Genomic DNA, 20,271 nt, shown 5'->3' on the forward strand with positions numbered 1-20,271 from the left:
AAGGCAGACGCTAGAATGAGCAGGTCTCGAAGATTATAAGGGGAAATCGTCATTGGATGGGAAGCGGCAGCCCCAGGACTACGATCCCTTTCTCCCCTTCCATTATAACATGGATTCCCGGGATAACAAACTACGAAAATGGGAAAAACAAAGACAATAAAAAGAGGTGTTTCTTATAAGTCTCCACCAAAAAGCAATCGCTTAATAAAGGCTTTGTTCTCGGAGGTGTAGGCAAAATGAAGGAAACACCAACAACGTTCGAAACCCTTTAGCAAACCAACTCAGGACCTTTTCTCTGCCCAAAACAAAAAGAGCTCTGCGTACACAGGCGGAACCGAAATTCCCTAAAACCAACCTGGGCTCTAATTCACCCCACGTGCCCATCACTATGCTCAACCCTTCCGGGTCTGGGCTGATTCGGCCCCCTTCCCTAGTACTGCGCCTGCGCGAAGATGCGGTCTGCCCTCTCACGTCACGTGAGCGGACTGCGGAACTTCCGCCTATTGGCGGCCCACGATTCCTTGCTTGATCTCTGCCCCGGAAGAAGTAGAGGGGACTCCTTAGGTGCTTGAGGGTGAACAGTTCTTGTTGGCCAATATGCTGTGCGGTGCTCGGCAGCAACTGCGGCAGCGGCTCCTACCCTTCCTCTTAGGAAGCAAGGGCTACCCGCCAGGGCGAAGCGGGACTCTGGGCAGCCAAAATCCCGTTGTGCCTATGGCCGTTTGTGCCTACGGTGCCACCGCGGGGCCAATCGGGGTCGGGGGCTGGTACGAAACGCTAGCCTCATCAGCCCCTGCCCACTGGGCGGAGGCAGTGCTAATGGGAGCGCAGAACGCCACCGGGCTGCCGTGGTGGGCCAGCATTGTCGTCACCACCGCAGCCTTGAGGAGCGCAGTCACGCTGCCGCTGGCCGCCTACCAGCACTACATCCTCGCTAAGGTAAGGAGGGAGAGTCTGAGCTGGATGGACCCCGCTGCAGTGCGCAGACTCGACCACGCCCCGCCTCCTGCGGGGATCGAGCCCGCTTTCTTGCGGCTGCTGCTCTTTTGTGTAGCCTCGAGCCCCGCCCCTGCGCAAGCTCCTACCTCTGGCTATACGTATATATTGGCGCGCGGATCTTAAAGAGTATACACATTATAATATAACAACTAAGGGCGCGGTTCACAATTGCTTTCTAGAACAGATGTACCAATTCGCAGCTTCATTAGCAGTTAATCACTGTAACTTTGCCCAAAGCCCTCCGATTTTTATTTTATTGTCAACTTCACCATTCAGTTGAGTGTGAGGTAGAATCTCACGAGATGTTTTAATTTGAGGTTGTCTAATAGTGATATTGGGTATTTAAAAACGATAGCAATTAGTAGTTTGGATTTCACCCCTTTAGAACTTCCAGCTTGTATTTTCTCTGTAGGAAAATTGCTCTTATTTTCTTAAGTTGTAATCAGTTTCTTAGAAATGAGGTCATCAGAAAAACTGGCTGCAAAGATTTTTCCCTCTCTGGTTTTTCCATTCCAGTATTCGCTTCATTGGATTTGTTTGTTGAAAAACTTATTTTATATTTAGATATAGATATTTGACATCTCAAATTGGTCATCATCTTTATTAACTAAATATCAGAAACCTTTTCTTTTTTCCCAAATACACGTATAAGTAGTTTTTAACATTTATTTTTGTAAGACTTTGTGTTCCAGATTTTCACCTTCCCCAGTACAGCAAGTAATCTCATGTGGGTTAAATGTGAGCAGTTCTTTTAAATATATTTCCATACTTGTCATGTTATGCAAGAAAAATCAGGCCAAAAGGAAAAAAAAAAAAACCATGAGAAAGAAGCAAATAAACAAAAAGGTGAAAATACTACACCTCAATCCATATTCAGTCTCCATAGTTCTCTCTGGATGTGAATACTCTTTTCCATCCCAAGTCTATTGGAGTTTCCTTGAATTGTGTTGTTAAGGAGAGCCAAATCCATCACAGTTGATCATTACATAATTTTGTTATTGTGTAAAAAATCCTCCGGATTCTGCTCACTTCACTCAGCATCGGTTCATGTAAGTCTCTCCAGGCTTTTCTGAAATCAACCTGCTCATCATATCTTATAGAACAATTTTATTCCATTACATTCATATGCCATAACTTATTCAGCTATTTCCCAACTGATTGGGTGTACACTCAGTTTCCAGTTCCTTGCCATTACCAAAAAGAGCTGCTACAAAAATTTTTGCACATGTGGGTCCTTTTTCTTTTTTTTATGATTTGAAATGCAGACCCAGTGGAGACGCTGCTGGATCAAAGGGTATGCACAATTTTACAGTCTTCTGGGCATAGTTACAGATTGCTTTCCAGAATGGTTGGATCACTTCACAACTCCATTAACAGTGCATCAGTGTCCCAGTTTTCCCACAATCCCTCCAACATTTATTATTCTCTTTTCCTGTCATCTTAGCAATATGAGAGGTATGAAGTGTTACTAAAGAATTCTCTTAATTTGTATTTCTCTAATCAGTAGTGATGTGGAGTGTTTTTTTCATATGACTATAAATGGCTGTAATTTCTTCTAAAAAGTGCCTGTTCATGTCCTTTGACCAAATATCATTTGGGGGATGGCTTATATTCTTATAAATTTGACTCAGTTTTCTATATATTTTAGAAATGAAACCTTTCTCAAAAAACACTGGGTGTAAAAAAATTTTTCCCCACCTTTCTGCTTCCTTCTAATCTAGCTGCATAGCGTTTATTCATGCAAAAGCTTTTTAATTGTATGTAGTCAAAAATGTCCATTTTATCTCTTGTGATCACAAACCATTCCTCTGTCTATATATCTTAATTATATATTCCATTTTCCTCTAATTTGTTTTATTCTGTGATCACATATGCAGGTTGTGCATTGTTTTGAAGTTTTTCTTGATATATGGCACATATAGTTTGATCTAAGCCTGATTTTTGCTATCACTGTTCTTATCAGATAGCAAGTTCTCTTTACTCCAATAAAAAGGGTCTTTGAGATAATTGAACACAAGATTATTAGGTTTATTTTTTTTTTTCTATATGTTGTGTATCAGAATCTGTTTAATTGATTGACTTTTTGGGTTTTTTTATAGCCAGTTTCAAATTGTTTTAATGGTTACTGCTTTATGGGAAATCTGGGAAGAGAGTCCCCTTCTTCTTTTTTTTTTTTTTTTAAATAACTTTATTGACAGAACCCATGCCAGTGTAATTTTTTACATTATTCCTTGCACTCACTTCTGTTCCGATTTTTCCCCTCCTTCCCTCCACTCCTTCCCCCAGTCCTATACATGTTAAATAGGTCACAATATATCCTAGATACAATATATGTGTGCAGAACCGAACAGTTCTCTTGTTGCTCAGGGAGAATTGGATTTAGAAGGTAGAGATAACCCGGGAAGAAAAACAAAAATGCAAACAGTTTATATTCATTTCCCAGTGTTCATTCTTTGGGTATAGCTGCTTCTGTCCATCCTTGATCAATTGAAACTGAATTAGATCTTCTCTTTGTCAAAGAAATCCACTTCCATCAGAATACATCCTCATATAGTATTGTTGTTGAAGTATATAATGATCTCCTGGTTCTGCTCATTTCACTTAGCAAGAGATTCCCCTTCTAAGTAGTTTTCAAAGGAAGTAAATCTGGCTGTTAACAACTATATTTTAAAATTGCCCCAAATCACACACACACACACACACACACACACACACACAAAGAAGTAACTTAAAACAGCTCTGAGATTCCACCTTTTGCATATTAGATTGACAAAGACAAAAATGGGAGACAGCAATTGTTAAAAGGGGGGAACCAGCCAGACTTAATGCATTATTGGTGGAGCTGTGTATTTATACAAATAAATGTGTATTTATCATTTTGAAACACAATTTGGGGCTGTATTTAAAAGCAGCTAAACTGTGGGCCTTTTGACCCACTCATACTTTTACTAGGCATATACCCTCAAGAGATCAAACAAAAATGGAAAGGGATCCATGTATAGAAAAACTAGTAAGTACTCTCTGTTGTAATAAGGGTCTGCAAGCAAAGTGGTCTATATGTGGTGGAAGAGTGTTGTGCTTTAAGAAATTGTAAAGGCGAATGTTCCCAGAAAATTCTGTGAAATTGAGCAGAATCAAGAGAACAATTTTTACAATCTGTAATGTGGAAAAAAAAAACAATCTTTGAAAGAATTGACTACTCTTTATCAATGCAGTAATGAATTGTGACTCCAGAAGACTAATTTTTAACTTTTTTTTAAATGACTAAAGTTGTAAACTTTAAAACTCTATTATTATTAGACATTATTTTCATGTTTTCCCACATATTTGCAAAGAGATAGTGGACTTAGAAGTACATAGTGAGACAAGTTTTCAAATAGTGATCAATATATGAATTTGCTTTGCTTGGCAATACTTACTTGTTTCGGGGTGTGTGGGGTGTGGAGTGTGATGAATTCTCTCCAGAATTCATTTTATTTCAGGTAGTATAAACAGGTGGTAATAGCAATAGCCCAAATGAAGAGCATCAGCAAAACATGAAAAACATCTACAAAGACTGCAGAACGAAATTAGGAAGAAGACACAGATAAGCGGGTCAATTTTGGTATTTTCATCTTGGAGTTAATACAGATTTTAAAAACATGGTGAATGTTGACAGCTCATATACAGTCTTCTGTTCATGTTTATTGATTCCATAATAGAAAAAAAATGGGCATTGTTAAAAATAATGAATTAGGTCAAGGACAATAATTCTTATAGAAATCTTGATGTTGAAATCAGTTCATTAATCATTATTTTATGTCTGGTCATTCTGGGAGGTGATTATTTTTTATCATCTCAGGATATTAACCTTTCTTGTGTTGGGCCTAAGATTGTGCATGGGCAATGTTTATGAACATTTTAGAGGGAGAAAAAAACACAAGTGACTATAGATAAAAGTTTTAAATTTATTCATAACAAATTATACTTTCTTTTTAGCTAGGTGGAAAATTTGCAGCCAGAAATAAAAATAATTGCCAAGAATCTTAATTATGACATTGCACTTCGAGCAAAAAACTTGGGATGGTCAAAAAGAGTAACTAGGTAAGATAATTGGGACATTGGAAACACTGAGTAAATACTAATTTAATAACTCTTTGCAGACTATAAAAAAGACAAATTTTGAACACAATGTGTGAATGACCTTTGCAATTATTGTTAAATATTTCATATTTTTGCCAGGAAAATGTTCTACTTTTCACATATTTTAATAATTTTTTTGAAGAATAATAGTTTCTTTAGGGTATCTTTTTATTTATAAATAATATTTATTATAATTTAAATCAGATTAATGAATTTTAACAGCAATATTATTCCCATCAATTATAACAGGTTACTAATAAACTTTTCTGTAAATTAAATGGATTATTAAGATTTTTAAATGAAATGACTTAGTTGACATTTGAATGGTCTCTTATGGAATTTCTGGCAATAGAAGACTAGGAAACTATATAGCATCTTACATTAGCCTAAAAGCCAAATATTGGAATAAACTTAGCTTATGCTCTAGATATGAGACGCTAACTTATTCTTTGCTTGTTGTTTTACTGTAGAAATTTTTTTTAAAATTAATTTAAAATTACTTTTTGGGGAGGGATTTTCCTTCTTCTCTTTTCTCCTTCATTCAGGCTTACTTACCTGAACAGCATGAGGAAGATTGTTTCAGAACTGTATATTCGGGATAATTGTCATCCATTCAAAGCCACTCTGCTAGTATGGATTCAGATACCAATGTGGATCTTTATGTCTGTTGCTCTACGAAACTTCAGTCTAGGGATAACAGATTCAGAAGGTAATAATTTTTAAAAAATGATTTCCCTCAAAGTACTCTTCCTTTTTTGATTTTACGAAAAAATGTTTAAATTTATGATAAGTAACAACATTATTTATTGCATGATTTATGAATATTAATTCTCATGTCCTGTTGGTAATACAAGATGCTTTTAAATCTCTAAAGCATATGTGTACATAAGGCAGCGGTTTTGGGGGGTTATTTTAGGTGTTTTTGCTGTGCCTAGAGGGGAGCAATGCTATAAAGATACCTAGATCAAGAGGTAGTTCTGTCTTATGATTCAAGGAATAATGTAGATCTCGGGTGCCATGCTGTTTAGGGAGGATTTATTCAGTAAATTATATGAACATGATTCCTTCTTGGTGAATATCACCTTGTTGAACTGGCATAAACAAAAGCCTGCTGTTTTCCCAAATTATGTCATGATAGTTCATGAGATTTATCAACTATGAAATGACTGAAAAAACAAAGGTTCAAACTTCTGAACATTTAGATTTGTTAAATAACAGTGCATGACAATTTCCTAACAAATCAAAACCAGGTTCCTTCCTTAGTGTAGGGAATTGAGGGGAATTGGACAATAAGTGGTTAATTGTGGGTGAGAAATATCTGCAAGCCAGGTTTTAAGGAATCATGTAGTCATTAGTTCATATGTTTTCAGTTTCTTCTTTCATAAGAATTATAATTTCAATTTGTAAAAATATAACATGTCTTTTTCAGGAGACTTTTCTATTAAGGAACAGTTTTCAACAGGTGGAGTCCTGTGGTTTCCTGATCTCACTGTGCTTGACTCCACATGGATTCTTCCAGTCTCACTTGGAATTCTCAATTTGTTAATAGTAGAGGTAACTTGTTTAGACTGAGGAAATTTTTTTTTTGGTCATTTTTAAATGTACATTGAGGAGAAATTGCATAGTAGAAAAATAGTCCTTGCAAACTCTGTGTTGTGTGTGTATTTGTGTGTTCAGTTGTTAGACCAGGTGACAGGCTTTGTTAAAATATTGGTTTGCCTGTGACATAAAATCATTTCAATTTATAATGACATAAAAATAGTAATGTACATGGAGGGTGTTAGTAGGTCACTAATCAGTTAAAGAAATGTTTATAAGATACATAATGATATTGCTAACTCACATTTATGTAGTACTTCAGGGTTTAGAGGGTACTTTGAATGCATTGTCTGAAGTATACATAGGCCTTGGGAAAACAAAGACAGTATGAAGTAGGTCAGCCTTCAAGCCCCTTCTACTGAACTAGAGAAATGGGGAATACAGCTCGCCCCCGGAGAAGTCAGTAATAGTAAAGAGAGGAGAGACCCTGACTGACTGTAACAGATACCAAATTTAAAGACACCCAAAAGGCAGTGTGGCTTTGAAACTAGATTGAGTGGAAGGGAAGTAAGATCTGAGTGAAAGCAGCCAGCCATCAAGGGCTTTTAAGCAGGACAACAAAAAGGGGAATTTGTCGTTTCCAAGATACTGCAATGATATAGTAGGTTGTTGGGGTAGGGATGGACCTGGGGACTGGAAGAAGGAAGAAGGCTCAAGTGCAACTCCTACTGTGGAGTCCTCGACCAGCCAGACCCTTCCTCTGCCTCTTCTTATGATCTAGTGACTACCAGCTTGGCTTGAGGTGGGAGGTGGCCAGGCAGTCTAGTGGCTGTAGGCTCTAGCGCATACCTCTGTGTGGAAGCCCTTGGAGTTCATGGAAATTTCAGAGGCAAAGAGTGTGAAAAGGATAGGCAAAGGCTCAATCTAGAGAAACTGGCCCATTAAAGAGTTAAGAAAAGGAAAAGCAGACAAAAGTGCAAATGAGATAGCAGTACCATGGGAAAGGACTGTGAAAGTATCAAGAAGAGAGACACATTGGGATGAGTGGGTAACCAATAACGTTCATCCAGAGAAGTAAAAGCTGCTGAGGTTGAGGAATTCTTCCATGGGTGACCTTGGAGAAAGCAGTTTGAGTAAGGATAGTAAGAAATGTCAAGGGTCATTTTAAGATTAAAAAGATTCTTTAAAAATTTTTTTTGGAAAAATCTGAGCGCGTTTGTAGACATTCAGTCTGTTTATTCATACAAGGCACTGATGTAATATGTGTGTGCATGTTGGTGTGTGTATAAATAAACATCTCCATTTATATCTGTATGTATGTGATTGTATGTATGTCTATGAAAGTACACATTTTAAAATGTGGTTTTAGCCCTGTGTTGGCATTGTTTTATGCAGTAGTTTTAAGGAATAGTTTTATGTGTGTCTCTATGTCTTCATATGTAGATGTTTTAAACAGGAGAAAGGAAAGTAAAGCTGTGGTATGGAAATCATTTTTTTCCAATTACATAAAAATGTATAAAAGAATTTTCAACTTTTATCATAATGAAAATATGATGTTATACTAGGTGTTGAGATTCTTAGTTTTTAAAAATCATTAGCCTCTTTTTAGGTGACTAATTCTATTACTGCAATCCTAACAAAAATGGGTTAAATAGATCAGTTGTATTTTTTTCATACACATAAAAACTGTTAGGACAAAGCAGTCAGATTATCTAGGAGAAAAGTTAATTCACATAAAATATATATTTGTACACTTATGGAAAGTTAACAGTCAGTTATAATATTTGAAAAGCAAATTGAGTAAAAATAAAGATCAATAAAAAATAATGAATATTATTTCTTTATGGTAGCTTTGGAAAATAATTAAATCTATATTCATTAGTTTAACTAAATGAACTGATGCCATATTTCCAAAGTGTTTATACAGCACTATACTATACTTTCTTTATGGTAGCTTTGGAAAATAATTAAATCTATATTCATTAGTTTAACTAAATGAACTGATGCCATATTTCCAAAGTGTTTATACAGCACTATACATTAGGTAGAAGCAGATAGAAATTACCTTCCCGCAAAGGTTACTTTCAGATTATGGAAATAGGATCATCCCAAGTTAGCATTCACACACAGATTAAATCACTCAGGCCTGATTCTTCCCTTGCTCCACAGCCCCAGTTGCAAACAACTGATTATACTTTTCCACCTTAAGTACATCCCTGTCATGCTTAAAATTTTTCAACAGAAATTGACTGCCATACGCAGGACTGGTTTTTATTGAACATCAGCCATCATTTAAGAGGATAGATGAAAGCATAGGCAGATAGGTATAAGAATGAGCAGGAGAAAGAACTGGGTGGGGGGAGGGGAGTCAGTGAAGCAAACACATTCTCATTGATTACATAAATCTGTTCATGACTACCTCCCAACTCTATGTCTAATGATGCTACAGCAGTGATATTTTTCAATCATGAGCTTTTTAGATGCCATAGTTTCCTACTTAACAGTAACATCAGAATCCTCTATTTAAAAATTACAGATAACTGTTTAACAAGTTTTGTTGTTATTGTTTAAATAGAGGGGTAACTAATTGAATATATTTCCTATAATGATAGATTTCCAAAGAATTGAGTTCAAGTTTTAAAAATTTAATAACTTTTCTTAAAAGGTACAAAATTCAGTTTGTAGTAAAAATTTATCTAATTTGATTTTATGTCACTGTGTGTAATATTTTCTTCCCCTTCAGATTTTTGCATTACAAAAACTTAAAATGTCCCGCTTTCAGAAGTATATCACACATTTTACTCGTGGAATATCTGTGTTGATGATTCCCATTGCTGCAACAGTACCCTCAGTAAGTAATCTGAATTTTATCCAACTATTAAGCATATCGTATATTTTTGTGATATAGTATTTATTAAATCACAAGAAGCCCAGTTCAAGTCTCACCTGTTGTGTAAAGTCTGACCTCTTTATTTTCTCCTCAATCTATATGGCTATTTCCTAGGGATCTCAACTTCTCCCTCTCTGTATCCTCAGCAACTGATGTGGCAACTTACATATAGTAATTGCTTCATAAATGTTGAATTGCCCATCATAATTGCTTACACTATTGATTAGTTCATTAAACTCCCAAATCAGTTGAAGTCTAAACCATAGAATTTGGGGATTGTGATTTTCTTTGTATAAGGTGATCCTGAGAGAAAACACTGTCTCCTGACATTAATGTTCATCTCTTATGAAACTCCTTGTTTCTGCTGAGTACCCCAAGCAATATTCTTGTCCAGAGGTAGGACTGGAACCCCACTTCCTCACACTGAGTACCTCCCTATGGGTACTACATACCACCACCTTTCAGTGATAAAACTATAAAAACAATTTAGTATTTCACCATAAAATGCATTAAGTATATTCTAATATTTGATGTGGCTTTCTGAGTTTGGAGCTTGTTTCTCCATTTGAGTTTAAGTCTTTGAGGACAAAAATTGGACTTCTCTACCCCTCCTAGTTTCTAGGAGAATGCTGAGCATTCAATAAATGGTTTTTGATTAATTGATTAGTTAATATATTTGACCAAAATACAAATTTAATGATGTTGATAGCTGACATTAGGCCATTATATGTAGAGTAATTTGTGTTCCTTTTTAGTACTTCTTTACATCAAAAAATACTTGGGTTCCATTTGTCATTGTTTTATTGTGGTTTCTTATATAAGAAGCAGAAATGCTAAGTATTAGGGGTACGAATAGGGGAAAAAATAGTCCCTCATCTTAAAGCAGCTCAAATATCTGAAGAGAACCATGAAAGGGTAAATAATGCCAATGAGGGCTCGCCTCAGGGTGACTGGTGCCAGATGACAGTGTGTGGCTGGCCCATTTGGCTTCTGAAATGAAGAGATGGTGTGGGCGGGAAAGGGGCTCTCCTGAGGACTTATCCTGTAGAAGGGACAAGTCTGGTGATGGATGAGTGGGGCAGACACTGAACAAAGCACCAGCTCTGTGACCACCATACAGGCTTGGTAGCTGACAGAGCAATCTGTCCCAAAAGGAGCAGAGGCATGTGTCCTTGCTGTCCATGGTTTCCTTGGTGCTGATGCTTGTGTCTGTTTTCTCTTTTCAGTCAATTGCTCTGTATTGGTTCTGCTCCAGCTTCTTAGGCCTCTCGCAGAACCTGCTGCTGCGTTCCCCAGGATTTCGCCAGCTCTGCCGCATACCACAGACAAGATCACAGTCAGACACTCCTTATAAGGACCTCTTTGCTGCCTTTTGTGCCAGATTCTTTTTAAGAAAATGATCTCTTCCCTAGGAAAAAATCTGACTGTCCCATCACTGAAAAATAGAAGATTAAGATCTTGATAATAGTTCTTTTTGTGATATACAGTGCAGTTAGCTGGGCTTTAAAATGCTGTTGTAATATATGACACTTGTATTTTAGACAAGTGAAGAGTGGGCAGATTAAGATTTGGTGATTGGATCATGGAAACATAATTTGTTTTATATTTGAAGGATGAGTGGGTGGAATTGGCTAAGTTGTCAGAAAACAATTAAAACCCTGAATTACAAAAGGGAAGTATCAATAAATCCCACAAATCTGAAGCAGTAATGACTTCTATAAAGAAAAAGTTTCTGTTGACATATTAACTGGTAATAATTGCAGAGAGACCAACTGCATGCTATTTGAATGAGATAGTTATGAAAATTATAAGAAAACTAACCTGGAATGGAATCATGACTCAAATCTTCACTGAAATGAATCAGTTGGTGTTTTCTTCTTCATGCTTCAGTGAAACTGGATGTCTCCATTAAAATGCCAAGGAGGGGAGTAAATTCTACTGGAAGTTCTCTGCCTTTGAGGAAAGGTTGAATAACTTAGGTTTTTTCAAGAAGAGGAAAGAACAGAGAAAATGTTAGCCATCAAGAGAATGAGAGAATTATCCTCTAGTTCAGATCATTTTATTAATGAGCAAGTATGTCCAATTGGTTATTAGACTACTCAGGGTTTAGAATTGGGGTTAAATTAGAGTACTTGAGTATAGTGGTATTAGACTCAAATAGGCATTCCTGAGAGCTGTACATTGACTTTTAAAAAACCACAAATTTATACATTGCATTTTATTAACATTTCTCAGTTATATTTTAACTTGGTTTAACAGAAGCTTTACATCTCTTTCCTAATGAGTTCTAAGTAAGTTAGAGGTATAGGGGCGGAGAAACCTAGGATGCTAAAATTTGCCCCAAAAGAAATTATTAGATCTAAATTAACTTGACATGGTGAGAGATCAGATTTTTTTGTCATTGTCTGTATTAATCTTCCTGTTTCCAATGCAGTCGTTTCCTAATTTCTTCATATCACTTTTCATTATCTTTCCAACACACCATCTGTTATTACTCCCATTTAAAAATATGTCCCTCCATTTCCTATCACATGAACACATTATCCAACACTCCAAGGTCTTCCATGTCGAGAGCCACAGACAGTGGGGGAACTCTGGGTGAGGTATGAGACAATGTCTGGTTCAGCTCTCATCTCCCCTTGTATGTCTCACTCTTTCTGAAAAGTTGGGGAGGGGGGATGACAACTTGTGTTCTACTTCAAATAGAGATACGGTAAAAGAGACATTCATATTAATAGCAGGGGGCTTATAGTTAGCCTATGCTCAGTGTGCTATAGTGGTATAATTGTACTAATGTATTTAGGGACTGAGAGAACTTGAAATAAATGGACTCCATGTTTGACCATCCCACGTTGGTCTCTGCTTCATCACTCCTCCACTAAGACCAAAGTCTCGGGCTGGTCCTGAAATCCTCCCAAGAGCTAATCCAGATGGACCCCAATGTACTTCCATAGTTAGCTTCATTGTATCTTTCTAATTTTTTTCTCCCGCTTTTCTTCATTGCTTATGTTGCATACAACTGACAAGTCTAATATTCCATCTTCTCTTTCTCTGCCTTTACTCATCTATTACTGTGATGATTTTTGTCTGACTTTAGTACTTGACATGATTATCCCTTCTTCCTGGAAGATTCCCTTCCCCCACCCCTTTTCTTACTCCTTTGCCAAGTGATTACTTCAAATATTTGATAACATTTTGACTTTGCCCTTTTCTGGTTTGAAAGTTCTGTGGAAGGAAGGTTTGTGTTATACCTTTGTGGACCTGGCATAACCATTGGTAGTTCCATAAAACCATATCTGACACCAGGAAAAAAAATGCTTAAATACTTTCTGATTAATTGTTCTTTGTTGTTGATCTTAGGGGTTTTGATAAACTGGGGGTTTTGTTCTAGGAATTGATTTTGTTCTAGCAGTTCTAGAGTCCCTAGAGTAAGTAGCTCTGGTAAACCCTGATGTGCAAAATAAAGCCTGAAATTATTTCACAGTATGTTCTGATGTGCCCCTCTTTTAGGCTTTTAAGTTGGCTACACACTGCAGGATCTGGATGTTAACAAGTTTGTTAATAGAAAATGGTAGTAGTTAATATAATAACTGGGATTAATGTAATACTTTAATGGTGCAAAGCATTTTTATATTAACTTCTTTGACCACAACTCTGGGAAGATGGATGCTGTTACCTCCATTTTACAGTTGGAAAAAATAGGTACAGAACAGTTCCATGACTAGCCAGTAGGTAGAGGGACCATAATTTGAACCTAGGTCTCTGATTCTACAACCATACAACTAGAGTTTTGACCTCTCTATAAGGGTATCAGCTTTGAGAAATTTGATCTTCAACCAAATCATTTCCAATGGAGCAGTAATGAACTGAATCAGCTATGCCCAGAAAAAGAATTCTGGGAGATGACTAAAAACCATTACATTGAACTCCCAATCCCTATATTTATGCACACCTGCATTTTTGATTTCCTTCACAAGCTAATTGTACAATATTTCAGAGTCTGATTCTTTTTGTACAGCAAAATAACGTTTTGGTCATGTATACTTATTGTGTATCTAATTTATATTTTAATATATTTAACATCTACTGGTCATCCTGCCATCTAGGGGAGGGGGTGGGGGGGTAAGAGGTGAAAAATTGGAACAAGAGGTTTGGCAATTGTTAATGCTGTAAAGTTACCCATGCATATATCCTGTAAATAAAAGGCTATTAAATTAAAAAAAAAAATTGGAAAAAAAAAGAGAGATTTGATCTTAAGATACTGAAAATGCTTAATAAAAAAAAATAAATAAAACACCAGGAAATGCTAACTATATTGTAAATAAAATATTAGGGAGGGTGTGTGCCTGGTGCTAGGAGGAGTGCAATTGGACTTGATTAAAACATAAGAGCACTTTGCTTCCTTCTTTTGAAGTAAAAACAAAAAGGTAATGACAATGACTAACAATTGGAGTGTTGAGCTGAGATAATTGGAAAACCATAAACCTTGTAAGGGCACTTATGAGGGGCCAAATGTGTGACCCTTGGCAAGACTTTAAGCTCGTTTCCTGAGGAAGATCAAATGAGACAATTTCTGTAATGTGCTTGGAAATGTTTAAAATGTATTATGTCACCTAAATAAATACAGTGCATGAATACTGAGCCTTTTTGTGAGATCTGGTTTAAATGGTGATGATTTAGTAAAGCCAAACACTTTCCCAAGAAGCTTCTCCACTCGTTGATACCTGTTTAATCTTTAATTGTGTTTCACATTGCAGTCCAACCCTGCTTTTCACTTCTGCTGGGGCCCTCTGGAATTCCTGTGCTAGAGAAAACAAATTCCCCTTCATTCTGGACCTTTTTCTTACATACTTTCTATGTGGTACCCTTCAAGGAAACAATTCCCCTCTTACAAGTTGTCCTCTAGTAACAGTTTAGGAAGAGAAAGAATATAGTTTTGGACATTTTTGTGTATGGGACATCTAGTTTGAGATATCTGAAAGGCAACTGAAGATGTGATATATTGGTCAGCAGAGAAACTGGCAGGAAATGTAGAGTTGAGAATCAGCCTAGCAATGGTAATTAAATTCATGGGAGCTACTGAGATCCATCCCCAAGTGCGTTAGTATACAAGGAGAAGGGAAGACTTGGGGCAGAACCTGGGGAGGGACCTCTGTGGTTAGAAAGGATGATCTAGAGGATTCTACACAGTAGACAGAGGAAAAGTCAGAGAAGAGAAGAACCATGAATCCTGAAAACCTAGTGAGAAAAATTTCAAGGAGGAGAAAGTGACCAGCAGGGTCAAAGACTTTGGAGAGATCAAGGAAAATGAAGATAGAAAAAAGGCCATTGACTTTGGCAACTAAGATGTCACTAGTAACTGGTTACCAATTTTGGTGAAATGATGAGATCAGAAGTCAGATTTTAAGAGAATGAGAAGAGAGTGAAAGGAGGGAAAGTAGAGGCCCCTAATGTAAATGGCCTTTTAAAAGGGTTTAGTTACAGAAAATAATATTGGGGAAATGAATCAAATGAGGATTTCATAATGGAGGAGCCATGTTTGTGGGCAGTAGGAAATTAGCCAGTGGAGAGGGAGAAATGGATAGTAATTGAGAGTTTTGATGACAAGGGCAAAGTGAACTGGAAATGCTTGAATAGGATGAGGGTTTGGCCTTGGTAAACAGTAAGGTGGGGTTGTCATGTGAGACAGGTAAGAGAAGAGCAGCAGGTACCCGTGTGATTGGAAATCGGAAGAGGGAGCTTGTGGTAAATGGCCTCAGTTTTCTCCTTTAAGATAAAGGCAATATTCTCGGCTGAGAAACTGAGAGAAAGAGAGTCAGAAGAGGTTTGGAAGAGTCTCAGTGGAGAAAGGGAGAGTTGGTAAGGAAGGTATGGTAGGGTTCCTTAGCTCCATGGAGGGTCCAGTGGAGGTTGTGTAACAAAATTTATAAAAGACAGATTAATCTTGTGATTTTCTTCATTTTTGTTAAATAGGAAAGAAATGTATGGAACTACTGATCATGTGTCATTTTGACTCCTGATCTCTCAAGGGGACACTGGAATAGTCTATCCTTATAATGTGTCATGGTGTCTGATGAAACATTCCTTCCAGTGGAGCATCTATACCTGCTATTTCCTTTATGATTTTTACTTATTTTGATTAGGAAAAACTTAAAATGTCATACAATAAGCATTATATATTTTCTACATAATATATGTTTGATGAGATTAGGGTTAGGGTGGGTCAGGGAGTTAAATGATGAAGTTAGTGGCAGGTTTCAGGGTTCAGGGAACCAAATAAAGAGGTTTGGCTCCTCTAAATCCCCTTAGGATTCGATGCAAGTTAGGGAGTTGTGAGAACTCCCTTATGGGGTGCAGAGGTCCTTTGTAAAGGAATTTACAAACCCAAAAAGCTAGACTAATAAAAAGTTTATTATTGGCATTGGGAAGTCAGCCTTTATTATGCATGAATAGAAAGAATTCCTTAGTGGCAGGGTCCTGGCAGAGAAGTAAAGTTTCTAGTAGAGAAATCCCGACAGAATTATATCTCTTAGAGTTAAAAGAGGGTAACGCTGAAAGAGAATATCATTTCAGCAGGCAGAGATTTGCTGCTATGCCAGGGAAAGAAGAGTTTCCTTGGCCTGGCATATTAGGTTCCCTGCAAGGACTGAGTTTAAAATTGGCTCTTTTTATAATAGAAACCTTGGCTATGAGCTGGGGGTTGCTCTTGATGGGGGCTGGTTAGCACAGCTTGAACTGGAATTGAATAGAAAATCTTAGAATTGAATGGGTGTCTTCAATTCAACAGGGTTGCAATCTCCAGCTCTGGACTCAACTAGCCCCACCTAGATAACAGAATGAAACTGTTTGTGCTGAGGCCAGAATTCAAGACTTTCTCCTTCAAGGAGCTTCTCAAGTACTTTTAAGTCAGAGAGAGAGAGTTTCAGGGCTCCTGTTGTCATTTTCATATTCATATTGTGTGAACTTATCACTTGTTTAGTCATGAAGTATTCTTGTGTCCATAGATCCAAAAGGTATTTCCTCCATGCTCCTCAAATTTGTTTATGATTTTAGTTAGTAAATAAGTGTTTATTAAATGCTCAATATGTACCCATCATGAAGTGCTTGTGGATACAAGGAAAGGCAAAAGTAGCCCTTGTTCTCAAGGAGCCCATGGTCTAATTGGAGGACACAAAATGCAAACACCTACATATAAACAAACTATATTTAGGATAAATAAGAAATAACAATAGATGGAAAGCACTAGAATTAAGAACAGATTGATAAAAGTTTCCTGTAGAAGGTGGAATTTTAGCAGGGACTAGAAAGGAAACCAGGGGAGCCCGAAGATGGAGATGAGGGGAGAGCATTCCACGTATGGGTGAAGCAAAGATAAAGATGGATATCAGTCAGGAGGTCAGTGTCATTAGATAGAAGAGTACATGTTGGGGAGTAATGTATAAGAACACTGGAAGGGGTGGGGGGGACGTGCTGGATGATGAAGGTCTGAATGCCAAACAGCATTTTGTATTTGATCTTGGAGATGATAGAGAACAGATGGAGTTTATTGAGTATGGCTGTTACATGGTTGGACCTGAATTTTAAGAAAGTTGTGATCTTTTACATCCATATTTGTTTTATGTATATATTTGGAAGTTATCTTGGATGTGAAGTAGTAATATAAAACCTAATTTCTGCCGGACGGTTCGGTTATCCCAGTAGTTTCCATGAAAGAATTTTGTCGCAGTTACTATGATGTTTGGATTTATCAAACACAATATTATAATGTTTGTTTATTTCTACCGATGCGATCTACTGCTTAATTTGTTCTATTGGTTTTTTTTTTTTAATCCACTGCCAAATCATTTTAATGATTACTGCTTTTGCATACAGTTTGATGTAAACTGTACAGTTTGGATGTAAACTGTGTCCCCTTGATCTTTGGGGGGATGGACTTGGTTAGAGAAACTCTAAAACCTCAACCCCTTTTGGCCTCTGGGAGAGGCCCCACCCTCTTGTTCATATGGAAAACTAGCGATTCCACATAGGAATGTGGAATCATAAGGGAAACATAGCCACTTCCACCTACAATTCAATTGGAGATCTTTGCCTGGGGCATAATCACCACTTTTTATTGAGTTGAAAATTAGTCCCTCTGGGGCAGCTAGGATAGATAGGATAGCATTGGATAGAGCACCAGCCCTGAAATCAGGACGATCTGAGTTCAAATGTGACCTCAGACACTTAACACTTCTATCTGTGTGACCCTGGGTAAGTCATTTAACCCCAATTGCCCTCAGGGAAGGAAGGAAAGAAGAAAGGGAGGGAGGGAGGAAGGAAATAAATTAGTCCCTCAAAATTCATCTGGGAGATCGTTCCCTAGCTCCTGGCCACAAAAACTCAATATAATCAAAGGCTGTAACCCAAAACCTTTGCTAAAAATACTAACAGGATTTAATCCACTGAGAAGTTGTTTCTTTTCAGTGTAAACCTATCTTTGCTAAAAATCCACCTTTGCTAAATTCTGGAAAAAGCCTACTGAGTTATTTTTTCAGTGTAATAAACCCTTTTTTTGAGCCACCTAGCTGCCCCTAAAAAAGTCATTTTTGCACTTTTGCAAATCTCACCTATGTCTGTAATTCTTTTGCAAAGAACCCTTGGCAGCAACCAGGAAATCTCTCAACTCTCATTTCTCACACCTCAACAATTTGAGATCTGGTAAGAATAGTCCCCCTTCCTTCCCACATTTTTTTCCATTATTGTGTTTTAAATTATTAATCTTTTGCTAGTCCATATGGAATTCCCCACCACAAACAACAACTGCTGACCAATGGCCACCAATGAACTGAGAAGCCCTGAGAGTGGCAATCTGCTCTAGATTACAGATCCTAAACTGTTATTATCAGTGAAATAACATCAAAGAAGAGACAGTACCCCTAAATTGGTCTACCTGTTCAGTGCCATATCACTCAAACTACCAAAAAATTATTTTATAGAGCTAGAAAAGAAGATGATAAAAGTCATCTTCAAGAAGAAAATGTCAAAAATATCAAGGAAATTAATTTTTAAAAATACAAAGGATAATGACTTGGTAGTATCAAACCTAAAACTTTTATAAAGCAGCAGTTACTAAAACCATTTGGTACTGGCTAAGAAATAGAATGGTGGATCAGTGAAATAGATTAGATATACATGACACAGTAATCAAGGCCTATAATAAATCTACTATTTGATAAATCCCCAAACCCCTGCTTCTGGAGTAAGAACTCACTATTTGACAAAAATTGCTGGGAAAACTGGAAAATAATATGTCAGAAACTTGGCATAGAACTACATCTCACTTCTCATCCCCACATAAGGTCAAAACAGTTACATGATTTGGGCATAAAGGATGATACCATAAACAAATTAGGAGAACAATACCTTATCAATCAAATTTTTGGAGAAGGGAGGAATTTATGACCAAAGAACTAGAGAACATTATGAATGGCAAAATGGACAACTTTGATTAAATAAAAAAGGACCAATAGAAACAAGATTAAAAGGGAAGTACAAAGCTGGAAAAAAATCCTTACAGCCAGCCAGTATTTCTGATAAAGTTCTCGTTTCTAAAATATATAAAGAACTGTCAAATGGTCAGAGGATATGAACAACAATTTTCAGATGAAGAAATTAAGCCAATTCTAGTTATATGAAAAATGCTCAGATTATTATTGATTGGAGAAACGCAAATTAAGACAAGTCTGGGGTACCACCTCACACCTTTCAGATTAGCTAAGATGACAGGAAAAGATAATGATAAATGTTGGAGGGTGTGTGGGAAAACTGGGATACTAATGCATCGTTTGGTGGAGTTGGAAAAGGACCCACATGTGCAAAAATGTTTGTAGCAGGTTTTTTTGTAGTAGCAAAGAATTAGAAAATGACTAGATAGCCATCAATTGGGGAATGGCTGAACAAGTTGTGATATATGAAGGTAATGGAATATTATTGTTCTGTAAAAAATAATGAACAAACTGATTTTAGAAAGTCTGGAAAGATTTACATAAACTGATGCTAAGGGAAACAAGCAGAACCAGGAATACATTGTACACAATAACAGCATGAATGTACAATGATCAACTATGAAATATGAAAGACTTGGTTCTTCTCAGTGTTTCAGTGATCCAAAGGAATCCCAATAAATTTTGGACAGAAAATGCCATCTGCATCCAGAAAATGAACTAAGGAGGCTGAATGTAAATCAACACATGCTATGATTATTTCTTTTTTCTGGTTTTTTCTCTCTCCCATGGTTTTTTCCTTTTGTTCTGATTTTTCTCTCCCAACATGATTCATAAAGCAGTGTTTAATTAAAAATAAATAAACTTACAATATATAAAAAAAGAAGAGACACTTTGTAGTGGCCAGAAACTGGAAACTGAGTGGATGCCCCATCAATTGGAAAATGGCTGAATAAATTGTGGTAAATGAATATTATGAAATATTATTGTTCTGTAAGAAATGACCAACAGGATGACTTCAGAAAGGCCTGGAGAGACTCACACGAACTGATGCTGAGTGAAATGAGCATGGCCAAGAGATCATTATATACTTCAACAACAATACTATATGATCAATTCTGATGGACGTGGCCCTCTTCAACAATGAGATGAACCAAATCAGTTCCAATAGAGTAGTAATGAATTGAACCAGCTACACCCAGCTAAAGAATTTTGGGAAATGAGTATGAACCACTACAT

General features: G+C 37.0%; 1 protein-coding gene across 2 annotated transcripts; it reads left to right on the forward strand.

The window, feature by feature from the left end:
- The first annotated feature begins 510 nt into the window (after nucleotides 1–510).
- Nucleotides 511–12,397, forward strand: LOC100913621 (cytochrome c oxidase assembly protein COX18, mitochondrial). 2 transcript variants are annotated; one of them, XM_031944112.1, is made up of 6 exons: nucleotides 511–939; nucleotides 4,982–5,082; nucleotides 5,667–5,830; nucleotides 6,551–6,675; nucleotides 9,404–9,511; nucleotides 10,777–12,397. In XM_031944112.1, the coding sequence occupies exons 1-6, from the start codon at nucleotides 598–600 to the stop codon at nucleotides 10,948–10,950; spliced, it is 1,014 nt and encodes a 337-aa protein (XP_031799972.1). In that variant the 5' UTR covers nucleotides 511–597; the 3' UTR covers nucleotides 10,951–12,397. The 2 variants fall into 2 exon arrangements, with proteins under 2 accessions (XP_031799972.1, XP_031799973.1); XM_031944113.1 differs by having other exon boundaries at nucleotides 755–939; nucleotides 4,978–5,082.
- Nucleotides 12,398–20,271: the final 7,874 nt, after the last annotated feature.

The sequence above is a fragment of the Sarcophilus harrisii genome, chromosome 6 (genome assembly GCF_902635505.1).
Source record: "Sarcophilus harrisii chromosome 6, mSarHar1.11, whole genome shotgun sequence".
NCBI classification, from domain to species: Eukaryota; Metazoa; Chordata; class Mammalia; order Dasyuromorphia; family Dasyuridae; genus Sarcophilus; species Sarcophilus harrisii.

What these genes read in the sequence shown, in the direction of transcription:
- LOC100913621 (XM_031944112.1), top strand. Translation starts at nt 598, where the DNA reads ATGCTGTGCGGTGCTCGGCAGCAACTGCGGCAGCGGCTCCTACCCTTC. An exon ending in TCAATTTGTTAATAGTAGAG is followed by an intron (nt 6,676 to 9,403) that starts GTAACTTGTTTA and finishes CTTCCCCTTCAG; the next exon opens with ATTTTTGCATTACAAAAACT. An exon ending in TTGCTGCAACAGTACCCTCA is followed by an intron (nt 9,512 to 10,776) that starts GTAAGTAATCTG and finishes TTCTCTTTTCAG; the next exon opens with TCAATTGCTCTGTATTGGTT.